General features: G+C 40.5%; 1 protein-coding gene across 1 annotated transcript; it reads left to right on the forward strand.

The window, feature by feature from the left end:
• Window positions 1-14,738: 14,738 nt before the first annotated feature.
• On the forward strand, window positions 14,739-20,330 carry LOC121550439 (5-hydroxytryptamine receptor 3E-like). Its single transcript, XM_045205124.1, has 4 exons — window positions 14,739-14,855; window positions 15,018-15,228; window positions 18,279-18,428; window positions 20,071-20,330. The coding sequence occupies exons 1-4, from the start codon at window positions 14,742-14,744 to the stop codon at window positions 20,328-20,330; spliced, it is 735 nt and encodes a 244-aa protein (XP_045061059.1). The 5' UTR covers window positions 14,739-14,741.
• The last annotated feature ends 5,284 nt before the right edge of the window (window positions 20,331-25,614 follow it).

Below are 25,614 nucleotides of genomic sequence, written 5' to 3' on the forward strand. Positions count from 1 at the left end.
TCTCAACATCATAGCTAGCCAGTTCCAGCTGGCTAACCATAGCTACTAGCCATGCTAGCATGTAATTACATTCCAAATCCAAGTGTTGGCGCTGGTGAGCTACTATGTATATCCATAAAGAAGAAACCATATAAATGCATGTGGAAAACTGCATCTCCTCTTCTCCTGTGTGTTTGGTAGTGGTAGTCGAGCAAGCGAGTGAGTGTTGTAGTAGTTTTCCATTGTTTGTAGCTAGTGAAGTAATACCCACAAGGACGGGGTTACGACTCATTTGTGGCCCAAAAACGAGAAGCTAGCTTTGAAGTGGGACCGGTTTGTCCGGTTGAAGCGAGCAGATTGGAGTAAGGGAACCGTGCTCACGTCTACTGTATGCGTCGCTCATTTCACCCCGGAGGACATCGATGGCTTAATATAACCAGTGGAAGGCAGCATACGGAATGATACTCTGACTGAAACCAGGTGCTGTGCCGAGCGTGAATGTGAAGCCTGCAACCCCCATTTTATACCGACCTACCGGTACATTGCGAGTGTCAGCAGTGATGGAGATAAACTGGGTAAATTCAATGTGGATTTACCTCACTATTTCACTATTGGATTAGCTGACTCTTCCTCGGCCGGTGAAACTGCCTCTCCCTTTGAAGGCCTCTCCTTGGCTGTTCTTTGGTAGCTAAATCAGCTGTCAATCTGTAATTGTCCGCTCTCTCTACTTTATACCTGCTGGCTTTTTTGTTGTTTTGTTCTGTGGGTTCCTTCCTGTGCTAGACTAGTTGTTCTCTGGCTTACTAATTAGCTATGTCAACCGTGGTGGTTGGCTAGCTAGGCTAGTTAGCTGGCTAACTAACTTTAGCTGGCTGGCTTGCCGGCTAAGATAACTGCATATACCGGTAACATTATTTGATAACTGGTTAGATGGCGTTATGTATTTCCAAAACGTTGGTTTACTTTAATGTAGCTGTAAGCTAGGTGTTGATTGCAACTGGCTGACTCACACAGTGCTAACATAACATTAGCAAGGATTGTAGGGCTAACGTTAGCAGGCTAGTAGGGCTAACGTTAGCAGGCTAGTTGGCTAGCAACCTTGCAAGCTGATTTGTAACAATAAATTCATAAAGTCTTTGCTTGTAAATTGGCTGAAAATTGAATTGAAACCAGTAGTCATGAGTGCAAATGGTTTGATTTAATTTGAAGTTGTACATTTGAATGTATTTCTGTTGGAGTTTACATTATAGAGAATAGGCTGGTTGCCGGGTCCTCCATATTACATCACATCCCGGAAAAACATTTTCCGACATGACTTCGGCATTCTTCGGAATTCTGATCGCTTTTATGTAATAACTAGAAAAATAGAAAAGTGAGGTGTAACATTGCATTGGGACATTTGATGTGTATACTAATCTAAATCCATATGTTACAAGTGGCGACGTTTATGCTACCTACCCTTTAACATGGACAAATATTGTTGAGTACAGCTGCCAAATCAATCAATATTGTAGTGGTTTATTTTGCTGAAATGATATTAGTAGCTGATAATTAAATGTAAAGTTATGTAAATTAAATGTTCTTCCTAGCTGTGTACACAAAATAGTTAAGTCATTTGCTGATTCTGAATGGATTCTGCTGTAAATATTCACAATAAATGGTTAAGCTACAGGTAACTGCCAAAATAAAGGAAACACCAACATAAAGTGTCTTAATAGGGAGTCAGAACAGCTTCAATGCACCTTGGTATAGATTCTACAAGTGCCTGGGACTCTATTGGAGGGATGCGACACCATTCTTCCACGAGAAATTCCATAATTTTATGTTTTGTTGATGGTGGTGGAAAACACTGTCTCAGGCGCCGCTCCAGAATCTCCCATACAGTGGGGAAAAAAAGTATTTAGTCAGCCACCAATTGTGCAAGTTCTCCCACTTAAAAAGATGAGAGAGGCCTGTAATTTTCATCATAGGTACACGTCAACTATGACAGACATATTGAGAAAAAAATATCCAGAAAATCACATTGTAGGATTTTTTATGAATTTATTTGCAAATTATGGTGGAAAATAAGTATTTGGTCACCTACAAACAAGCAAGATTTCTGGCTCTCACAGACCTGTAACTTCTTCTTTAAGAGGCTCCTCTGTCCTCCACTCGTTACCTGTATTAATGGCACCTGTTTGAACTTGTTATCAGTATAAAAGACACTTGTCCACAACCTCAAACAGTCACACTCCAAACTCCATTATGGCCAAGACCAAAGAGCTGTCAAAGGACACCAGAAACAAAATTGTAGACCTGCACTAGGCTGGGAAGACTGAATCTGCAATAGGTAAGCAGCTTGGTTTGAAGAAATCAACTGTGGGAGCAATTATTAGGAAATGGAAGACATACAAGACCACTGATAATCTCCCTCGATCTGGGGCTCCACGCAAGATCTCACCCCGTGGGGTCAAAATGATCACAAGAATGGTGAGCAAAAATCCCAGAACCACACGGGGGGACCTAGTGAATGACCTGCAGAGAGCTGGGACCAAAGTAACAAAGCCTACCATCAGTAACACACTACGCCGCCAGGGACTCAAATCCTGCAGTGCCAGACGTGTCCCCCTGCTTAAGCCAGTACATGTCCAGGCCCATCTGAAGTTTGCTAGAGTGCATTTGGATGATCCAGAAGAGGATTGGGAGAATGTCATATGGTCAGATGAAACCAAAATATAACTTTTTGGTAAAAACTCAACTCGTCGTGTTTGGAGGACAAAGAATGCTGAGTTGCATCCAAAGAACACCATACCTACTGTGAAGCATGGGGGTGGAAACATCATGCTTTGGGGCTGTTTTTTCTGCAAAGGGACCAGGACGACTGATCCGTGTAAAGGAAAGAATGAATGGGGCCATGTATCGTGAGATTTTGAGTGAAAACCTCCTTCCATCAGCAAGGGCATTGAAGATGAAACGTGGCTGGGTCTTTCAGCATGACAATGATCCCAAACACACCGCCCGGGCAACGAAGGAGTGGCTTCGTAAGAAGCATTTCAAGGTCCTGGAGTGGCCTAGTCAGTCTCCAGATCTCAACCCCATAGAAAATCTTTGGAGGGAGTTGAAAGTCCGTGTTGCCCAGCGACAGCCCCAAAACATCACTGCTCTAGAGGAGATCTGCATGGAGGAATGGGCCAAAATACCAGCAACAGTGTGTGAAAACCTTGTGAAGACTTACAGAAAACGTTTGACCTGTGTCATTGCCAACAAAGGGTATATAACAAAGTATTGAGAAACTTTTGTTATTGACCAAATACTTATTTTCCACCATAATTTGCAAATAAATTCATAAAAAATCCTACAATGTGATTTTCTGGAGAAAAAAAATCTCATTTTGTATGTCATAGTTGACGTGTACCTATGATGAAAATTACAGGCCTCTCTCATCTTTTTAAGTGGGAGAACTTGCACAATTGGTGGCTGACTAAATAATTTATTTCCCCACTGTAGTAGATGAGATATGAAGACTTACAGTACCTTGGAATATTTCCCAAACTCATTTTGGTTATCAGAGCTCTTCCAAGCACGTCTAACCCAATTAGGTCTCAGAGTGTTTCCTGGTCAGGTCACGTGGGGGCCTAATCATATGAATCCCCTCATTACACCTTGACTGGAACCATGCTTGTTTCAGTCATACTTGTTCTGATTATACACCTTGACTGTGTGGAACCATGCTTGTTTCAGTCATACTTGTTCTGATTATACACCTTGACTGTGTGGAACCATGCTTGTTTCAGTCATACTTGTTCTGATTATACACCTTGACTGTGTGGAACCATGCTTGTTTCAGTCATACTTGTTCTGATTATACACCTTGACTGTGTGGAACCATGCTTGTTTCAGTCATACTTGTTCTGATTATACACCTTGACTGTGTGGAACCATGCTTGTTTCAGTCATACTTGTTCTGATTATACACCTTGACTGTGTGGGACCATGCTTGTTTCAGTCATACTTGTTCTGATTATACACCTTGACTGTGTGGGACCATGCGTGTTTCAGTCATACTTGTTCTGATTATACACCTTGACTGTGTGGGACCATGCTTGTTTCAGTCATACTTGTTCTGATTATACACCTTGACTGTGTGGGACCATGCTTGTTTCAGTCATACTTGTTCTGATTATACACCTTGACTGTGTGGGACCATGCTTGTTTCAGTCATACTTGTTCTGAGTGATGAATAATGACTGAATAAACGGCCATGTTCTAGCTCTGGGGTTTTGTTGACGTCACTCCAGTTGGTGTTAAATAAGGAGAGAGCTGCTTATTTTCCACCATAATTTGCAAATAAATTCATTAAAAATCCTACAATGTGATTTTCTGGATTTTTTTTCTCATTTTGTCTGTCATAGTTGACGTGTACCTATGATGAAAATTACAGGCCTCTCTCATCTTTTTAAGTGGGAGAACTTGCACAATTGGTGGCTGACTAAATACTTTTTTTCCCCACTGTAAGTGTTCAGTTGGGTTGAGATCTGGTGACGAGACACACACACACACACACCCTTTAAACCACCTGTGCTCCTTTGAGACCCCTCTTTCAAAGTCACTGAGATCTCTTCTTCTAGCAATGCAGCGAAAATAATGGGCAGTTTTATACATGACACAGATTAAGCTATTTCAATGGAGAACCAGGACTAAACTTAATCTAGAGTACCAGTCAAAAGTTTGGACACACCTACTCATTCCAGGGTTTTTCTTTATTTTTACTATTTTCTACATTGTAGAATAATAGTGAAGACATCCAAACTATGAAATAACACATATGGAATCATGTAGTAACCAAAAAAGTGTTAAACAAATCAAAATATATTTTATATTTGAAATTCTTCAAAGTAGCCACCCTTTGCCTTGATGACAGCTTTGCACACTCTTGGCATTCTCTCAACCAGCTTCATGAGGTAGTCACCTGGAATGCATTTCAATTAACAGGTGAGCCTTGTAAAAAGTTAATTTGTGGAATTTCTTTCCTTCTTAATGCGTTTGAGCCAATAAGTTGTGTTGTGACAAGGTAGGGGTGGTATACAGAAGATAGCCCTATTTGGTAAAAGACCAAGTCCATATTATGGCAAGAACAGATTAAATAAGCAAAGAGAAACGACAGTCCATCATAACCTTAAGACATGAAGGTCAGTATATCTGGAAAATTTCAAGAACTTTTAAAGTTTCTTCAAGTGCAGTCACAAAAACTATCAAGCGCTGTGATGAAACTGGCTCTCATGAGGACCGCCACAGGAAAGGAAGACCCAGAGTTACCTCTGCTGCAGAGGATTAGAGTTAACTGCACCTCAGATTGCAGCCCAAATAAATGCTTCACAGAGTTCAAGTAACAGACATATCTCAACATCAACTGTTCAGAGGTCACTGCGTGAATCAGGCCTTCATGGTCGAATTGCTGCAAAGAAACCACTACTAAAGGACACCAATAATAAGAAGAGACTTGCTTGGGCCAAGAAACACGAGCAATGGACATTAGACTGGTGGAAATCTGTCCTTTGGTCTGATGAGTCAAAATTTGAGATTTTTGGTTTCAACCACTGTGTCTTTGTGAGACGCAGAGTAGGTGAACGGATGATCTCCGCATGTGTGGTTCCCACCGTGAAGCATGGAGGAGGAGGTGTGATGGTGTGGGGGTGCTTTGCTGGTGACACTGTCTGTGATTTATTTAGAATTCAAGGCACACTAAACCAGCATGTCTACCACAGCATTCTGCAGCGATACACCATAACATCTGGTTTGCACTTAGTGGGACTATCATTTGTTTTTCAACAGGACAATGACCCAACACACCTCCAGGCTGTGTAAGGGCTATTTGACCAAGAAGGAGAGTGATGGAGTGCTGCATCAGATGAACTGGCCTCCACAATCACCCGACCTCAACCCAATTGAGATGGTTTGGGATGAGTTGGACCGCAGAGTGAAGGAAAAGCAGCGTGTGGGAACTCCTTCAAGACTGTTGGAAAATAATTCCAGGTGAAGCTGGTTGAGAGAATGCCAATAGTGTGCAAAGCTGTCATCAAAGCAAAGGGTGGCTACATTGAAGAATATCAAATATAACATATATTTTGATTTGTTTAACACTTTTTTTTGGTTACTACATGATTCCATATGTGTTATTTCATAGTTTTGATGTCTTCATTATTATTCTACTATGTAGAAAATAGTAAAAATAAAGAAAAACCCTTAAATGAGTAGGTGTCTCCAAACTTTTGACTGGTACTGTATGTCTGGGAAAACTGCCCCATGAGTTTTTCTGCCATGTTTACAGATTAGAGATGGCATTGTAAATACTATTCTCTTTGGATATCAAACACACAGTAATGGAACATTTCTGCTGAAACGTCAGCATACCATTTCTGCCATGACCCATCTACTGTCGTCATGGTAGATGTGCAGTGTACATGTGGACCTCCCCAGTACATCCAGTTACTCTCAACAGAAAAGTCTGTAAATGATTCAGTTGTTCCTGATGCTTTCATCAGAGGAAGGACCACCATGCTAACCCTTCTGATGCTATACATAAACAGTTTTACATCAGTCAGAGTTACTCTCTAATTTAAACTGTGGGTAGGTTCAGATGTCCAGACAATTAGTCCACAACCAGCTGTCAAAACAAGCTGCTTTATGAACCAACAGTGAGGAGTTGGCAACCTTTCTCCATTACCCAGAGAGGAAGCAGTACCACTGAAACCACAATGCTTTGTCTTTTTTCAAATAAACCAACTCAATCCCTTTTGTATTATTGTATGTATGAAGTCTGTATGCTCAACAATATGATAATAGCCTACGGTCCTATTGAGGTCCAGTGAAACATATAGCCAACTATAGGGTTTAATGGCAGGTGGAGGTACAGTATATCCCCTTCTGACCAGTCACAAATAGTAATTACCAGTCTGTTGTGGTTGTTTACACAAGATGGTGAAATGAATCCTGGAAGGTTAATTTAAAAACTCATTATTTTGGGATTATAGCCAAGCACATCCTGTACAATATCGAGGATCATATTCACATGTAGACAGTTTGTAGGGGTGTGTATGTTCTCGTGGAAGTCTGCTGTGACAAAATGTCCCAGAGCAGCCTTTATAAGGGTCATCCCAGGTGTGTTACTGGCTAGAGAGGACAGGAGAAGGCAAGTGGTGATCACTAAGCAGCTAAAGGTAGGTTTTCAGTCCTTCTTCTAACAGTTTCATTAGAGGAAACTCGTCTTAATTTCTCCTAAGACTGTATACCAATGTCCAACTGACTCTATATGCTTTGGGACAGGAGGACATGCAGGAATGAGACCCATGGACCACAGCAAGCTGAAATGTTGTCTCTTCTCCCTACTCTTGTTAACAGGTAAGATATTGGGCTCCATTTTACTCTTCTTAAAACAGGCGCGAATTGCGCTAGAATAATGTAATCTTTGTTCCTATTAGCAGATATGAAGTAAACAGTGTAAAACATTTTTATTATATGCGATTGCAAGCTGCAAAATTAATAACATTTTTATTTTCATTGTCTGTCACAAACAGATGATATTATTAAAGTCATGAAAAAAATTCTAACAATGAAAAATAAAATAAATATAACCCAGCTAGCACATTTGGTTCCTTGGATGTTGTGGGAACGTATGTTTTTGGTTTCACATTGGTTGTGGGAACACAGCCATACGTTTACTGACTGGTAAAACCGAACGTTTTTTAAATGTTCTAAGAACATAAGTGAAACTTTTATTTTTAGGTTGCAGGAAGGTTCTGATACCGTTTTACTCTGGTTCCTTGAAAGTTTTCCTGGGAGTTCTTTTTAAAAATAATATCTAATATATTTTATTAAATATGCAGACAGGCAGATTAAAAGTAAGTTTACATTGTAATACTTCTGACAGCCAACTTTCTAGCTCCGCCCATAACTTTTGGACTTTATAGCATGGATTATTGAGTCATTTTAGTAATACGTTTTACACTTAAGACATGACTCTGAATTTGTTCATTTTTTCTCTTGTATAACAATTTATATACTTTAGTTTATACTGGATTAAGCATACATTTTCATCAACTGTAATTTTGTTAGTTATGCTCCAACATTCCCTCCATCTTGTGCCAACATCAGTTCTTTTTAAGTCTTGGTTCCAATAGTTTTAAGAGATTGTTAGTTGGATATGCACTCTGCAATGTTTTGTATATCTTTCCTATCATATGAACATCCTTTTCTGACTCAAATAAGATTCCCTCAAGGTTGCTCTGATGTCTAAAAGATTTCAAATCGAAATTTCGTGATATGTAACTTTTAAGTTGCATGTATTTGAAAATATCTACATTGGACAGTCCAAAATTGCATTTTATTCTGTCATGGAAATAAATGTATTTCCTGTTACCAAGTCATTTACGGTTTCCATTCCTTTAGATTTCTATATAGACCAATTTATCGATGAATTCTGAAAAGCTATCCAAGGATTGTTCCATAGGTTTGTGTTTTTAGGGAGTGATATTGGTTCTTGTAGAATACGTTTAATTTTCTTCCATATTGTTATAGTGTTCTTAACTATGAAGTTGTTAATGTTCTTAGCTTTATCCTTTTGAAAATAGACAAAAACAAAAAGAAAATACTCTTGGGATGAGCATGCGCATCTTCAATATGTACCCATTGTTCCTCTTTAGTGCATTTAACTATATGTTGCAAGTAAAAAGCCTTTGGTAGCGAGTTGATACAATTCCAAGTCTGGAAGGTTAAAACCACCCTCCGACTTAGGAAGATGTAAAACGTTCCTTTTTATTCTATGAATTTTATTTGCCCATATAAAGTGGTGTTGTGACGGAGTATACTTTTTTAAAGAATGTCTTTAGTGGGGAAATTGGTATTACCGAAAATAAACACCAAAACTTTAGAATCCATACCATTCTGAAGAGGTTTATTCTACATGTAAGATTTTTGGGAAGATTGTTCCATTTAATTAGATCTGCTTTCATATTGTTGTGGAATAAAGTTATCTTTATATAATTGTTGTTTGTTGTCACTTATTAACCATCCTAAGTTTTTCATATTTTTTTGTGGTTCACTTAAAGGATTGCTGTAGATCGTGAGTTATTCATGACATTTTCCTATTGCCATTATTTAGTTTTTTCCATGTACATTTTATATCCTGAGATTTTAGAGTATTCTGAAATTATGTTTAGCAAAGGGGGCATTGAGTTTTCAAAATTGGTCATGTATATCATGAGATCATCTGCAAATAAGTTGAGTCTATATTCATGTTTACCAATACTGATACTTGTTAAGTTTGGGTCCTGTCTTTCTGCAAGCGGTTCAATTGCCAGTGCTAACAGGAGAGGGGAGAGGGGACATCCCTGATTTGTGCCCCTTTCTAAAGAATTTCATCAGATAATGTATTATTTGTGTATATTTTTGCTTCATGACATTCATATAACATTTTTATTAAATGTATTATTTCAGCTGGAAAGTTGAAAGCTTCGAAGGTTTTGCTGGAATGAAAATTAGATTATTTTGAGGTTTTTGTATAACTTCCTTAAAATTGTTAACTGAAAAAATTCAAAAATACTTTTAATAACACTTCTAGCTTATTTTGGGTTAACTTTTTTGAACACAGATAGGACACATGGGAATTCATTTCCTTAGGCATTAATCATGCAAACACATTTTTTGTGACACTGCATCAGTGAGATTCAAATGTTCTCTATTCATGGAATTAGTCCACTGTGACACCAGGATGGAGCTAGCATGCCATATTTTTTTACTCATATAACAGACCCCATTTCAAAGGTAACAAGCACTGATTAAGATCAGGTGTGGCCAATTAGTGGATGCGGCCAACACACCTGAACACAAGGTAGAGGAAAGAGTTTTGTTGACGCTGAGAAGGAAATGTACAGTGGGGGAAAAAAGTATTTAGTCAGCCACCAATTGTGCAAGTTCTCCCACTTAAAAAGATGAGAGAGGCCTGTCATTTTCATCATAGGTACACATCAACTATGACAGACAAATTGAGAAAAAAAAATCAAGAAAATCACATTGTAGGATTTTTAATGAATTTATTTTCAAATTATGGTGGAAAATAAGTATTTGGTCACCTACAAACAAGCAAGATTTCTGGCTCTCACAGACCTGTAACTTCTTCTTTAAGAGGCTCCTCTGTCCTCCACTCGTTACCTGTATTAATGGCACCTGTTTGAACTTGTTATCAGTATAAACGACACCTGTCCACAACCTCAAACAGTCACACTCCAAACTCCACTATGGCCAAGACCAAAGAGCTGTCAAAGGACACCAGAAACAAAATTGTAGACCTGCACCAGGCTGGGAAGACTGAATCTGCAATAGGTAAGCAGCTTGGTTTGAAGAAATAAACTGCGGGAGCAATTATTAGGAAACGGAAGACATACAAGACCACTGATAATCTCCCTCGATCTGGGGCTCCACGCAAGATCTCACCCCGTGGGGTCAAAATGATCACAAGAACGGTGAGCAAAAATCCCAGAACCACACGGGGGGGACCTAGTGAATGACCTGCAGAGAGCTGGGACCAAAGTAACAAAGCCTACCATCAGTAACACACTACGCCACCAGGGACTCAAATCCTGCAGTGCGAGACGTGTCCCCCTGCTTAAGCCAGTACATGTCCAGGCCCGTCTGAAATTTGCTAGAGTGCATTTGGATGATCCAGAAGAGGATTGGGAGAATGTCATATGGTCAGATGAAACCAAAATATAACTTTTTGGTAAAAACTCAACTCGTCGTGTTTGGAGGACAAAGAATGCTGAGTTGCATCCAAAGAACACCATACCTACTGTGAAGCATGGGGATGGAAACATCATGCTTTGGGGCTGTTTTTCTGCAAAGGGACCAGGACGACTGATCCGTGTAAAGGAAAGATTGAATGGGGCCATGTATCGTGAGATTTTGAGTGAAAACCTCCTTCCATCAGCAAGGGCATTGAAGATGAAACGTGGCTGGGTCTTTCAGCATGACAATGATCCCAAACACATCGCCCGGGCAACGAAGGAGTGGCTTCGTAAGAAGCATTTCAAGGTCCTGGAGTGGCCTAGCCAGGCTCCAGATCTCAACCCCATAGAAAATATTTGGAGGGAGTTGAAAGTCCGTGTTGCCCAGCGACAGCCCCAAAATATCACTGGTCTAGAGGAGATCTGCATGGAGGAATGGGCCAAAATACCAGCAACAGTGTGTGAAAACCTTGTGAATACTTACAGAAAACGTTTGACCTGTGTCATTGCCAACAAAGGGTATATAACAAAGTATTGAGAAACTTTTGTTATTGACCAAATACTTATTTTCCACCATAATTTGCAAATAAATTCATAAAAAATCCTACAATGTGATTTTCTGGAGAAAAAAAATCTCATTTTGTCTGTCATAGTTGACATGTACCTATGATGAAAATTACAGGCCTCTCTCATCTTTTTAAGTGGGAGAACTTGCACAATTGGTGGCTGACTAAATACTTATTTTCCCCACTGTATATGTTTTTAGATAACAATCTTAGAACATTCTCTGAACATTAAAATGTTTTCCTTGTTGTTTTTATAGAACGTTTTCTTAACTTTCTGAGAATGGAATATATTTTTTTAAAGAATATTCTTAGAACATTCCAAAGCCAAGCAACTATCCTGCACCATTCCCAGAACAGTTGTGGGAAGGTTGTATGCAAAATAACCATAGAACAACCGTGCACTTACCAAGCTCTAAGAAACATATTGTTCTCAGAACGTTGCGGATAATGGACTAGTGATAGAGTATCAGGTTTAGATACTGTATATAGAGAGCATGATCACTTTTCACAGTGAGTCACTACTATGAAGACATGCTACAACCTTCTCATTTCATTTTGACTGTGTTAGTAATTTATTGTACTGTGTTGAACTATTGGAAAGGATCTTTGGTTCCTAGAAAAGCGCTATATAAATCCAATGTTATATTCTGAAATTAAATACCCATCTCTGGTTCCACAGTATCTTCATCAGGCACTCTATCCAACGCAGCAATTACTACTATCCAGCCACTATCTAATACAGCCAGTGTAGTCCAACCATCCAACACAGCCAACGCAGGCCAACCATCAAACACAGCCACTTCATCCAGTGCAGCCACACCATCCTGTACGACACGTCGATGTCTGGCCAGCATGCTGATTGCGAAAGAAGCTCTGAGTCAGCCACAGTCTCGACGGTGCATCTCAATTATTCGTGTGCCGTTAATAGTGTACGAAACTCTGTCTGTCGTAAGTCCCTTTCTGTTCCTTTTAATTTAGTTTTGTACAATGTGATGAGTTTCAGAGATAACCTATTGACATTTCTATCATTATGTGATGATGAATTATTCTCTTCCTAATAGGACACAAAAAACCTCCGCTTCGAGAGTCGTCTGGAAGTCCCGCTGGTATGTACACTCTTAGATAAAAATGTGCTATCTAGAACCTAAAAGGGTTATTCGGCTGTCCCCATAGGAGAACCCTTTGAAGAACCCTTTTTGGTTCCAGGTAGAACCATTTTGGGAACAGAGGGTTCTACCTGGAACATTTTTTTTTTTACATTTGAGTCATTTTAGCAGACACTCTTATCCAGAGCGACCTACAGTTAGTGAGTGCATACATTTTCATACTGGCCCCCCGTGGGAAACGAACCCACAACCCTGGCGTTGCAAGTGCCATGCTCTACCAACTGAGCTGCAGGGGACTTAAAGGGTTGTCCTATGGGGACAGCCGAATAACCCTTTTGGAACCCCTTTTTCTAAGAGTGTACGCACAAAACATCCAGGGAGACATTTAAGTAAATGTGACATTTTGTAATACTACTCATGATTATGATTCTAAACTACAGTCTTGGGAAGACCCTGACTTATCATGGGACACATCAGTCTATCATCATGATATGGTGGTCCTGCCTGTCAGCAAAATCTGGACTCCTGATCTCCATGTGACTAATGGGTGAGTCCACTTACAACAGAATACAATAGCCTGTTATGTTTATATATTTTTTTTTCATTTAGATTTTATAATATTAGTCAATTTATGTGTGATCTTCTAAATAGCGAGTGAAACATGGACAGAATTAGAGATACAGTACTAATATGTTTTGATTGGCCAAATGTTTAGGTGTGACAGTTTTAGTATATCAATCCTCAGTTGTCTGTCCTCAACCTCTCGTGTCTAAAGAGTGCAAACAACGATGAAGCATGGCAACAAGGATTTGCTGGTGCACAGCAATGGGACCGTAGAGCACATGGTCATCATGAACACTGTGGTGGGCTGTGAGGTCAATCTATACAACTACCCCTTCGCTTCAGATTTCTGTGCCATCGCCCTTAATGTGTGGGCAATTAGTGGTAAGTGCATAATTTCAAACCGAATTTTGCCTGCTAAACGGCTCTTGCACACAATTACTTACCAAAGATCTTACTAACCAAAAACAACAACAACAAAATGTTTGTCTGTATAGCCTAATGCAATTTAGTATATAATGCATTTCAGTTTATTTGTCGTTGTCACGTTCGTTGACAGACGGGTCAGACCAAGGCGCACCGTGATATACGTACATGTTTATTTAAACTGAATAAACACCACGACAAAACAATAAACGTTTAGAAGGTATTACAGAAAACAAACCTTACACGGAGCAAGATCCCACAACTAGACAGTGCCAATAGGTCCCCAATCAGAGACAACGAGCGACAGCTGCCTCTGATTGGGAACCACACCGGCCAACATAGAAATACACATACTAGATAATAAACATAGAAAACGCACAACAAAGAATATACACACCCTGACTCAACATTTAGCGTCCCCTGAGTCAGGGCGTGACAGTCGTCTTTGGAATTTTCGATGCATCCTGACTGTCTAGTATTTATTTAGGTGCTTGTTAGTGGGCTGGACACAGTGGGGCCATACTTGCGAACATTATAAAACATTTTAGTTAAAGTTTAAGCATCAGACAATTGTTGACGTAGTTGTACGTGATCAAAGGCTGCATGATAGCTGTTCCCATTACATAACCTGGCAGATTTAGCCATATGCTAACCTCACCAGGTGGCAGTGATTATTTCCTGTAACAAATTCCACATCAGCCTATCAAAGATCTTTAACTTTTTTGTTGTTTCCCCTACTACAGATTGTATCTTTAACTAAAGTTAACTTCCAAATTAATTAGGTTAAATTCATAAGTTAAGAACAAATAAGAATTATATTAACAACATAACAGATGCAAGCTATAATTTTTTTGTATAGCCTAGTTCAAGGCAGTAGCGTGAAATAGAAAAATGTGTGGGTAAATGGTAAGCTTTAGCCTAGCCTCAAAGCAGAAGTTCAGGATTTTACAACTTGATGTTAGATGGTTCTTCACCCTAAAAGTAGTATGGGCCAGGAGAAACTGTAATCCATGGTTCGGTTTTCTCTGAACAAACTTCAGCTAACTTTAGCCACCGCTAACAAAAAATCAATGCGAGTGATAGGGGCAATCATGCAATTGTCAAAATGTCCATTGTATAAAAGTTACTTTTTATTTGTGTGGTAGTTTTTCCACCTCCTCCTGAGAACCAAGATAAAAGTGAACCAAGAGCCAAAAATCAAGGAATGAACCAAACCAAACATTTTGTGAATCATTACACCCATAATGCCTATTGATATAAACAAAAACAATTGTGTTATAAGCTGTGGTATGATCTTTGAGTGAGTGAACTAGTATAAAATATCTGCTTTTCCAGGATGTGGCATGTTCCTGACCTTTGGGAATGTGAGCAAAACTAGCGCAAACCGCGGGGACTGGCTAACCGAGGCAGTGGAACTCAATGCTAAAGGAGGCAGAGATGATCGCAACTATCTATGGGTTAGTGAGTGCTCCTGGTGATTTTTTTTTTTTTGGGACATATAAAGATACCTTACTCTTCCTATTTTTAAGGGCATAGATTTTAAAAAAATTACACTCAAAGACAATACATTTACTCAAAAACAAATTATTTCTGCCTGGCTTACCTGTCTGACTTCACAGGTGTCGCTGAAAATGCGGCCCGAAAACCCGTTTCTGTCCCTGGTCCTGCCCAGCATACTGATCATCTTGGCTGATGTGGTGAGCTTCGCCCTGCCGCTGGGAGAGAGCAAGCGCATCCCCTTCAAGGTTAAACTGGTTCTCAGCTTCATCATGTTCCTCAACATCCTCAAGGACCTTCTGCCCGGAGGAGGCCAGTGCAGCCCCATCATCCGTGAGTATCCTGTGTGTAATGCACCAGAATGAAACAGCATTTTGTTATAACGGGTGTGTATGTAACGGAGTTATAGAGCGACTGCACCCTAAAAACCAACACATTCCTTTGTAAACGGCCTATCTGGCATTGATATGAGTCAGAAACATTTATTCTATTGTAGGAGAATTTTTGTCATAAAATCAGCCTATTCCAAAACTGAGTTTGGTACCAGAGTGCGTCAAAACGTAAATGATGGTTGGGTTTGGATTCCAATCATGTCAACAATTCATGCCCCCTTTTGCCCAGGTGGCACCGTGTTGTTTGTGGAAGATTGGGCAAGTTCGTTTTGCCTGGTGGTCCTGCGTAGCTCAGGTAGAGCATGGTGCTTGCAACGCCAGGGTTGTGGGTTTGATTCCCACGGCGGACCAGTATAAAAAAAGAATAATATGAAAATGTATGCATTCACTACTGTAAGTCGCTCTGGATAAGAGCGTCTGCTAAATGACGAAAAATGTCAAATGCAATTGACTGGTAGAAAATGAACCAATGGAATGGTTGTAAATTAGCAATCCCGCCCACCCGGGCTTGGATGTAGCCAGCTTGCTTTCAATAATGTTTCTACTCAAACTGGCTAGCCAAATGATCCCTGCTAGCTAACGTTAGCGGAATGTTATCTAGCTAACTAACTACCCACTGGGCACAGACATCAATTCAATGTCTATTCCATGTTGGTTCAACGTAATTTCATTGAAATGACGTGGAAACAACGTTGATTCAACCAATGTGTGCCCAGTGGGAAGCTAACTAATTTCAAGTCAGATTTGCAAATTAAGCAGCTAGCGAGCTAGAAAACAACATGACAACAACATTGTCTATATTCTAGGGCAAAAATTACAGTTCAAATAAGGAAATCAGTCAATTGAAGTAAATTCATTAGGCCCTAATCTATGGATTTCACATGACTGGGAATACAGATATGCATCTGTTGGTCACAGATACCATTTATTTTTTAAGTAGGGGTGTGGATCAGAAAACCAGTCAGTATCTGGTGTGACCACTATTTGCCTCATGCAGCGCGACACATCTCCTTCACATAGAGTCGGTCAGGCTGTTGATTGTGGCCTGTGGAATGTTGTCCCACTCCTCTTCAATGGCTGTGCAAAGTTGCTGGATATTGGCGGGAACTGGAACGTGCTGTTGGAACACACATTGATCCAGAGCATCCCAAACATGCTCAATGGGTGACATGTCTGGTGAGAATGCAGGTCATGGAAGAACTGGGACATTTTCAGCTTCCAGGAATTGTGTCCTGATCCTTGCGACATGGGGCAGTGCATTATCATACTGAAACATGAGGTGATGGTGGCAGATGAATGGCACGACCATGGGCCTCAGGATCTCGTCACTGTATCTCTGTGCATTCAAATTGCCATCAATAAAATGCAATTGTGTTTATTTTCCGTTGCTTATGCCTGCCCATACCATAACCCCACCGCCACCATGGGGCACTCTGTTCACAACGTTGCAAACCGCTCACCCACACAACGCCAAACACGCTGTCTGCCATCTGCCCGGTACAGCTGAAACCAGGATTCATTCGTGAAGAGCACACTTCTCCAGCATGCCAGTGGCCATCGAAGGTGAGAATTTGCCCACTGAAGTCGGAAAAAACTGCAGTCATGTTAACACCCTGGTGAGGATGACGAGCACGCAGATGAGCTACCCTGAGACTGTTTCTGACAGTTTGTGCAGAAATTCTTCAGTTGTGCAAACCCACAATTTCATCAGCTGTCCGGGTGGCTCATCTCAGACCATTATGGGATCAGCCATCTTGCTTAAGGGGGAGATGTGGCGATATGCTGATATCTACAGTATCTAATGATGATATGTCAAGTTCATAAACTGACATGCACAGTACAACCTGTGATGTTCTATACTGAACAAAAATATAAACGCAACATGTAAAGTGTTGGTCCCATGTTTCATGAGCTGAAATCAAAGATCCCAGAAATGTTCCACCCGCACAAAAAGCTTATTTCTCTAAAATGTTGTACACAAATTTGTTTACATCCCTGTTAGTGAGCATTTCTCCTTTGCCAAGATAATCCATCCACCTGACAGGTGTGGCATATCAAGAAGCTGATGAAACAGCATGATAATTCCACAGGTGCAGCTTGTGCTGGGGACAATAAAAGGCCACTCTAAAATGAGCTGACTGAAGACCGCTGCATTCAACTCGCAGTAGTTGATATCGTTTCCAAGGTAACATGTATTTACATGAAGTGATGTAACGTTGAACTAAGTTGTAGGGTCTTTTCGCAGCAAGGTTTTGTAGAATGAGTGACTCATGAAACATTCCAGACACTGGTTCTTGGCATACTTTTGATTTGACAGAGAAATATATGCCAGCTAAGGTAAGACAGGCTAGCCAGCTCCCCCCAGCTTGGCTAAACATATGTTCAACACAAAATATTATCTATTCGCCTCTTCTCTACTTTAGCCTACACATAGAGCTGAATTAGATGACCATCTTGAGATGGCGAGTCACTCAGGTGGGGTGAAGTTCTCAACTTCAAAACGTCTCGCCATAGCAAAGCTACCTTAGTTTACCTTGCTGTCACTACACTAACGTTACTACCCTTTTATGTAATTGAATGGTAAAGACACACCCAAGAAACACCCACATCCAACCACACCCCAAAGATAACTTTTGTTTGGCTTCAGTCATGGCCGCTAGCATTTTATGAGACAAATCTAAAACGAGGCCAAATCAGGACGTTCAGCCGCCCTTTAAGAATGTGCAGTAAGCTCACTCCACAGCTAGCTTGAAATGTTGCCAAGAGAGCTATCAAATTTGATATTTTTCTATAGCACAATTGGTTGGCACGTTGTCAAGGAGGACGGCCGATGTTTGTGAGCAGAGGATCACTAGTTCGAGCCCAGTGTGTTACAGGGACAGTAAAGGAAGCTATACTGTAAGCAGCACACTGATGTTGGTTTCATGTATACAGCACCTCTCTGCCACCATATAACACTCACACATCTCTCTCTCTTGTTGTTCTCCATAGGAAAGCACTTCTGTTTCTGTTTGGTCATCCTGGTGTTGAGCATGTTGCAGTCTATGGTGCTCACACGTCTGGCTAAGTGTGGCACTCTCTGGCCCTGCAGCCGCTCCAAGTCCAAAGACTCACCGCTTAAAGACACAGACAATGAAGAGGGTAAACTTTTTAATTCTTCTGTCATCTCAGTTACCCACAGAGCAAGATATATTTTTCTGGTTGCCAAAGAAGACGTTAACAAAACGTCCTTATTAGGGCTGTCAGAGTTAAGCAGTTAACTCAAGTTAACTTTTGGTAATTTTTCGTGCACTATCATTTTTTGTTTTGTTTGATTAATCGCATTGTCTAAAAGGGTTGAAAATACACTGAAAACATCCCAAATACATAACCTATACTGCAAAAATGTACAATGCCATGTAAAAATAAGTTGACATTGAGGTGAAATAAAATGTGCTTTCTCAATTTACCAAATTTAACAAACTGTTATTTTGACAAAATCAAGACATTCATATTTTTGTAATGTTCTTTTTTTTGTATAAAAAAATTACAGCTCACTTTGGAGCAAATTTGGAATGTCATTTTTTCTCTCTAATTAATTGTTTGACAGCCCTAGTCCTTATACAACCCTTTATAACCTGACCATAATGTCATAATGACTTTACTGCAACCAGTTTTACTGGGTAACCCATTAATCCTAAAAGCGCCAACAAGGGTACATTTTGACCCCAAGTGGTAAAAAAATAAATATAATATTCAACCTTTTTTTGATCCTTCTGACATTTTTGGACTTTGCCAAGCAACTAGTTACCACCAAAATAACGCAATTTACTATGATTTCTGTGTTAATATGGAGGAATGAAAAATAATACATATTTTGTTTACTAGATTCAATAGACTCAATAGTAAACTTTGTGATAAAATCCCCAAATTTGGAATAGAGGTAGATGTATGTACCCTAAAAAGATATAGATATGGAGCGAACCCAGATTTGGCCCCTTGGGGGCGTGGCAGCTACTATAACTAAAAAATTACAACAAATTCAAATACACATTTAGCTTCCAGTCAATGTCTCTATACCAAGTCGAGAGAGTCTAATCTTTCAGATGCAATTTGAACTGAATTGATAGCCCATAGCATTCCAAGGTTAGAGCTAAAAGTCTGATTATCGGCCATATTGGTGGCCATCGTAGGTCGTACCAGATTTAGCTCAATCTGCAATTTCTCAGCCTCTGAGTATCACAGAAACACAACACTTTGAATGAATAACAGACAAATGTTCATAACAAGTGGCTATGGATGAAATGTATCGAAATATCTGTTCAAAACATACAGATGTTTATTTTGAAACGGCAAATGTGAATATAAATGTGTGATTTTGTAAAGATATATGCTTATTTTGGGGAATTTAAACCATTTTACTTGTGTTACAAAAGGTTAATAAAAGAAAAAGTGTTACTGTTTGACTGTTTATTTTTGCCATCCAATTTGGGGTCAAATATGACCCCTGTTGGCGCTTTTAGGAGTCAAAATATTTGGGCACTTTTAGGGTTAAAGAAAATCATCACCATAAACAAGTCAAAAGGTATTTTATTAATGCACAACCATTCTTACCCTTTAGCTGCAGTTAAAGCATGCAGTTGACGTCTTCCCAGCATATTTTCTTGTTACCATCATTTGTCTCGCCAGCTACTCCATTTGATGTTTAATCTGTCACTGAAAACTATGTCCTGAGTGGTTTTTACAAAAATTATGCTATATTAATTGTTATCATTTTTTTTTCTCTCTCATTTAATTTGTCTAGAATCCAGGCCTGATATTACTGTCATCAAACTGAAAGCCTCAGAGGAAGAGAATAATTCACCCCTCCAGAAGGTGGTGAAGTTTCTCAACAAAATGGCTGCACAAGACCAAAAAAAAGTTAGACACCATCGCTTTGCCAACAAAGTGGACTTGATCTGTTTCTGTATCTATCTCACCATCCTCATTGTTTATACAGCCGTCATTTTATATTTCTCCTTTGGTTCTCGATGTGAGATCGACCATTTAGAATTCTGGCATTAAATTATTCATTTGCTTTTAACAACAATATTTAAAGAAATGTTGGTCTATTTGTGTCTTCACAAATCTTGCATGTTTTTTTTGTTTCTGGATGAAAATAAATACGTGTGTATTCTTCAGTAGAACTTTAACAATATTTATTTCAATATGTTTAAAACTAGCCAGTCATGTGGAATAATACATTTCTCAATTAGAACTCTAAATTTAGCTGCAAGCAGCAATGAACAGGTTTCACAGGATGACACAGGATGTACAGTGCGGCCATATTTGAATACAGCAATTATTTTCTCAAAAACCATTCAAGACTGATGTAATGAGCCTAAGTGGGATGTTCAGTGGATAAACTAATGCGTTGAACATATGTCTGAAAACTAACTAGTTGCCAGTTATTGATGCCCGTGGCGTAAACATGTCTAACCAGTTTGCTAATGTAGCCTGTGTGCCAATGAGCTCACGAGTCTAGCAACAATTTAGTCAGTAGCTATCCTTATAAATATGGTGGTTACTGGATAAACTACCTATGAGTTGAACATATTTGGCTGAAAATGAACTAATAGCCAGTTGTTGTTGCCCATGGTGGAACCATCTAACCCGCAGGCTCCTGAAGCCCCCATGAGCTCCCGAGTTTTGAAGCAATCTGCTAGCGTCACAAATTAGCATTTAGCTAGCGAGCTGAGCTGTTTTACAAGAAACTGGCTGAGATGACTCACATGCTAGCAAACCCTGCTCAGGGACAATGTTAATGGGATGCGGGAATGTTGTCTTTTAATTGTACAGGGATACTGTAATGAATACTCAGGGAGAAAAAAGTGTAGATTCACGCGCAGAGCGCGGCAGGTGTTTATTTCGCCTTCGCAAAAGGCAGGAATCATGGTCACAGGCAGGCAATGGTCTAACACAGGTAGGCAAACAAGCAGGAGAATCAAAAACTAGCACTGAAGGCTATTACTGGTTCTCACAAACAAGCTATGAAAAGGCTTAGTAGAGTCAAAACAAACAATACCTCACAAGGCACAAACCGAATGAACTGAACTAAATAAGGAGCTAATGAGACCAGGTGAGTAACTAACACAGGTGAAATCAATGAACAAAAATGAAAGACAGGGCTACGTTCAAGAACACAAAGAAACAGGGCTATGTTCAAGAACACAAGGTTGACTAAGAAAATATAGTGGGGAAAAAAAGTATTTAGTCAGCCACCAATTCTGCAAGTTCTCCCACTTAAAAAGATGAGAGAGGCCTGTAATTTTCATCATAGGTACACGTCAACTATGACAGACAAATTGAGAATTTTTTTTCCAGAAAATCGCATTGTAGGAATTTTAATGAATTTATTTGCAAATTATGGTGGAAAATAAGTATTTGGTCACCTACAAACAAGCAAGATTTCTGGCTCTCACAGACCTGTAACTTCTTCTTTAAGAGGCTCCTCTGTCCTCCACTCTTTACCTGTATTAATGGCACCTGTTTGAACTTGTTATCAATATAAAAGACACCTGTCCACAACCTCAAACAGTCACACTCCAAACTCCACTATGGCCAAGACCAAAGAGCTGTCAAAGGACACCAGAAACAAAATTGTAGACCTGCACCAGGCTGGGAAGACTGAATCTGCAATAGGTAAGCAGCTTGGTTTGAAGAAATCAACTGTGGGAGCAATTATTAGGAAATGGAAGACATACAAGACCACTGATATTCTCCCTCGATCTGGGGCTCCACGCAAGATCTCACCCCGTGGGGTCAAAATGATCACAAGAACGGTGAGCAAAATCCCAGAACCACACGGGGGGGACCTAGTGAATGACCTGCAGAGAGCTGGGACCAAAGTAACAAAGCCTACCATCAGTAACACACTACGCCGCCAGGGACTCAAATCCTGCAGTGCCAGACGTGTCCCCCTGCTTAAGCCAGTACATGTCCAGGCCGGTCTGAAGTTTGCTAGAGTGCATTTGGATGATCCAGAAGAGGATTGGGAGAATGTCATTTGGTCAGATGAAACCAAAATAGAACCTTTTGGTAAAAACTCAACTCGTCGTGTTTGGAGGACAAATAATGCTGAGTTGCATCCAAAGAACACCATACCTACTGTGAAGCATGGGGGTGGAAACATCATGCTTTGGGGCTGTTTTTCTGCAAAGGGACCAGGACGACTGATCCGTGTAAAGGAAAGAATGAATAGGGCCATGTATCGTGAGATTTTGAGTGAAAACCTCCTTCCATCAGCAAGGGCATGGAAGATGAAACGTGGCTGGGTCTTTCAGCATGACAATGATCCCAAACACACCGCCCGGGCAACGAAGGAGTGGCTTCGTAAGAAGCATTTCAAGGTCCTGGAGTGGCCTAGCCAGTCTCCAGATCTCAACCCCATAGAAAATCTTTGGAGGGAGTTGAAAGTCTGTGTTGCCCAGCGACAGCCCCAAAACATCACTGCTCTAGTGGAGATCTGCATGGAGGAATGGGCCAAAATACCAGCAACAGTGTGTGAAAACCTTGTGAAGACTTACAGAAAACGTTTGACCTGTGTCATTGCCAACAAAGGGTATATAACAAAGTATTGAGAAACATTTGTTATTGACCAAATACTTATTTTCCACCATAATTTGCAAATAAATTCATTAAAAATCCTACAATGTGATTTTCTGGATTTTTTTTCCTCATTTTGTCTGTCATGGTTGACGTGTACCTATGATGAAAATTACAGGCCTCTCTCATCTTTTTAAGTGGGAGAACTTGCACAATTGGTGGCTGACTAAATACTTTTTTCCCCACTGTAAATACAGAACCTTACAGATACAAACTGGTGAGGGCCCAAAATGGTGACTATATATTTTTGCGGAAACACACATGTTTGAAGTAACAGAAAATGTGCTAATTTTCAGAGTAGTATTGGCACGACACCAACATTTTACCAACAATGCGATACCAGGCCAAGTATCACCATCCCTAGTAGTATCATGGATACCACAGGGGAAATTAATTTGCGTCCTTTGTTCACCCGCCCCTCCCCCTAGGAAGCCTGTTCCCGTTTTCTATACGATTTGCAAAAACCTGTCCCTGATATTCACACAGCTACTCAATTTAACTTCACACAGTTTACTGTATAATAGAATAGGCTACTGCAGAAAATGGCTGATTTGCTCATATCCAAAGGCCTTCCTTTGATTTTGCAGGAGGAATGTAGTAAGGAATATAAATGCTGCATGTCATTGTGGCAGAAAAGGGAAAACACTATGCCTATATGAAACCATTTTACTCTTCAGATAACTTTACACACACACCCTCTCACTCACTTACTCCCTCTCTCACACATCACTCTCTCTTCTCTGTTTTCTAAGTTGCTCCCAACTTAGAAAAGTAATGCCGGTGGTACACTACACGACTTTCTAAATTCTAACGTCGCTGAACCTCTCACATTCAACAACCTTCTTTCCTGTAGTTTTCTGTCTTGCCAACGTAATGATGCGCACACTAAACGATGTGGCTCAGACGGGTGTCACACACCAGGAGGCTTCACTTGGTCTTGAGGATTCTCGATACCAGGCTGTCTTGCGAAAACGATGTGATGATGTGAACGAGCTGTGGCTCAAAGAAGCATAATAAAACGTTTTCAGTCAGACATTCACGCTTGCCACACAGAGTGGAAATGTCTAGGCAACAGACCTTTTCAGCAGCATTTTGAGGAGGAGAGGAAGTGAAACGCAGGGTCCATCCAAACACCTGGTTTGTGTGTGCATGTTTGTTTACATCAGCTGACTGTTCGTCAATGGCAGCTGTTGTCATTGGAAATAGCTAGCTAGCTAGCCAAAAACTGGAATAACTAGCTTTGTCAACTTGCATTAGGACCATAGGACCGTGTTGTTCGGTAGTGGGGTGCTCCTTGAGACTCGGAACAAATACACTGCTCAAAGAAATTAAGGGAACACTAAAATAACACATCCTAGATCTGAATGAATGAAATAATCTTATTAAATACTTTTTTCTTTACATAGTTGAATGTGCTGACAACAAAATCACACAAAAATTATCAATGGAAATCAAATGTATCAAATCAAATCAAATCAAATTTTATTGGTCACATGCGCCGAATACAACAGGTGCAGACATCACAGTGAAATGCTTACTTACAGCCCTTAACCAACAGTGCATTTATTTTAAACAAAAAAAGTAAGAATAAAACAACAACAAAAAAAGTGTTGAGAAAAAAAGAGCAGAAGTAAAATAAAGTGACAGTAGGGAGGCTATATATACAGTAAAATAAAGTGACAGTAGGGAGGCTATATATACAGGGGGTACCGTTGCAGAGTCAATGTGCGGGGGCACCGGCTAGTTGAGGTAGTTGAGGTAATATGTACATGTGGGTAGAGTTAAAGTGACTATGCATAAATACTTAACAGAGTAGCAGCAGCGTAAAAAGGATGGGGTGGGGGGCAGTGCAAATAGTCCGGGTAGCCATGATTAGCTGTTCAGGAGTCTTATGGCTTGGGGGTAGAAGCTGTTGAGAAGTCTTTTGGACCTAGACTTGGCACTCCGGTACCGCTTGCCGTGCGGTAGCAGAGAGAACAGTCTATGACTAGGGTGGCTGGAGTCTTTGACAATTTTGAGGGCCTTCCTCTGACACCGCCTGGTATAGAGGTCCTGGATGGCAGGGAGCTTTGCCCCAGTGATGTACTGGGCCGTACGCACTACCCTCTGTAGTGCCTTGCGGTCAGAGGCCAAGCAGTTGCCATACCAGGCGGTGATGCAACCAGTCAGGATGCTCTCGATGGTGCAGCTGTAGAATTTTTGAGGATCTGAGGACCCATGCCAAATCTTTTTAGTCTCCTGAGGGGGAATAGGCTTTGTCGTGCCCTCTTCACGACTGTCTTGGTGTGTTTGGACCATGATAGTTCGTTGGTGATGTGGACACCAAGGAACTTGAAGCTCTCAACCTGTTCCACTACAGCCCCGTCGATGAGAATGGGGGGCGTGCTCAGTCCTCTTTTTTTCCTGTAGTCCACAATCATCTCCTTTGTCTTGGTCACGTTGAGGGAGAGGTTGTTGTCCTGGCACCACACGGCCAGATCTCTGACCTCCTCCCTATAGGCTGTCTCATCGTTGTCGGTGATCAGGCCTACCACTGTTGTGTCGTCGGCAAACTTAATGATGGTGTTGGAGTCGTGCCTGGCCATGCAGTCATGGGTGAACAGAGAGTACAGGAGGGGGACTGAGCACGCACCCCTGAGGGGGCCCCCGTGTTGAGGATCAGTGTGGCAGATGTGTTGTTACCTACCCTTACCACCTGGGGGCG

Source organism: Coregonus clupeaformis, chromosome 19 (genome assembly GCF_020615455.1).
Source record: "Coregonus clupeaformis isolate EN_2021a chromosome 19, ASM2061545v1, whole genome shotgun sequence".
Taxonomy (NCBI): domain Eukaryota; kingdom Metazoa; phylum Chordata; class Actinopteri; order Salmoniformes; family Salmonidae; genus Coregonus; species Coregonus clupeaformis.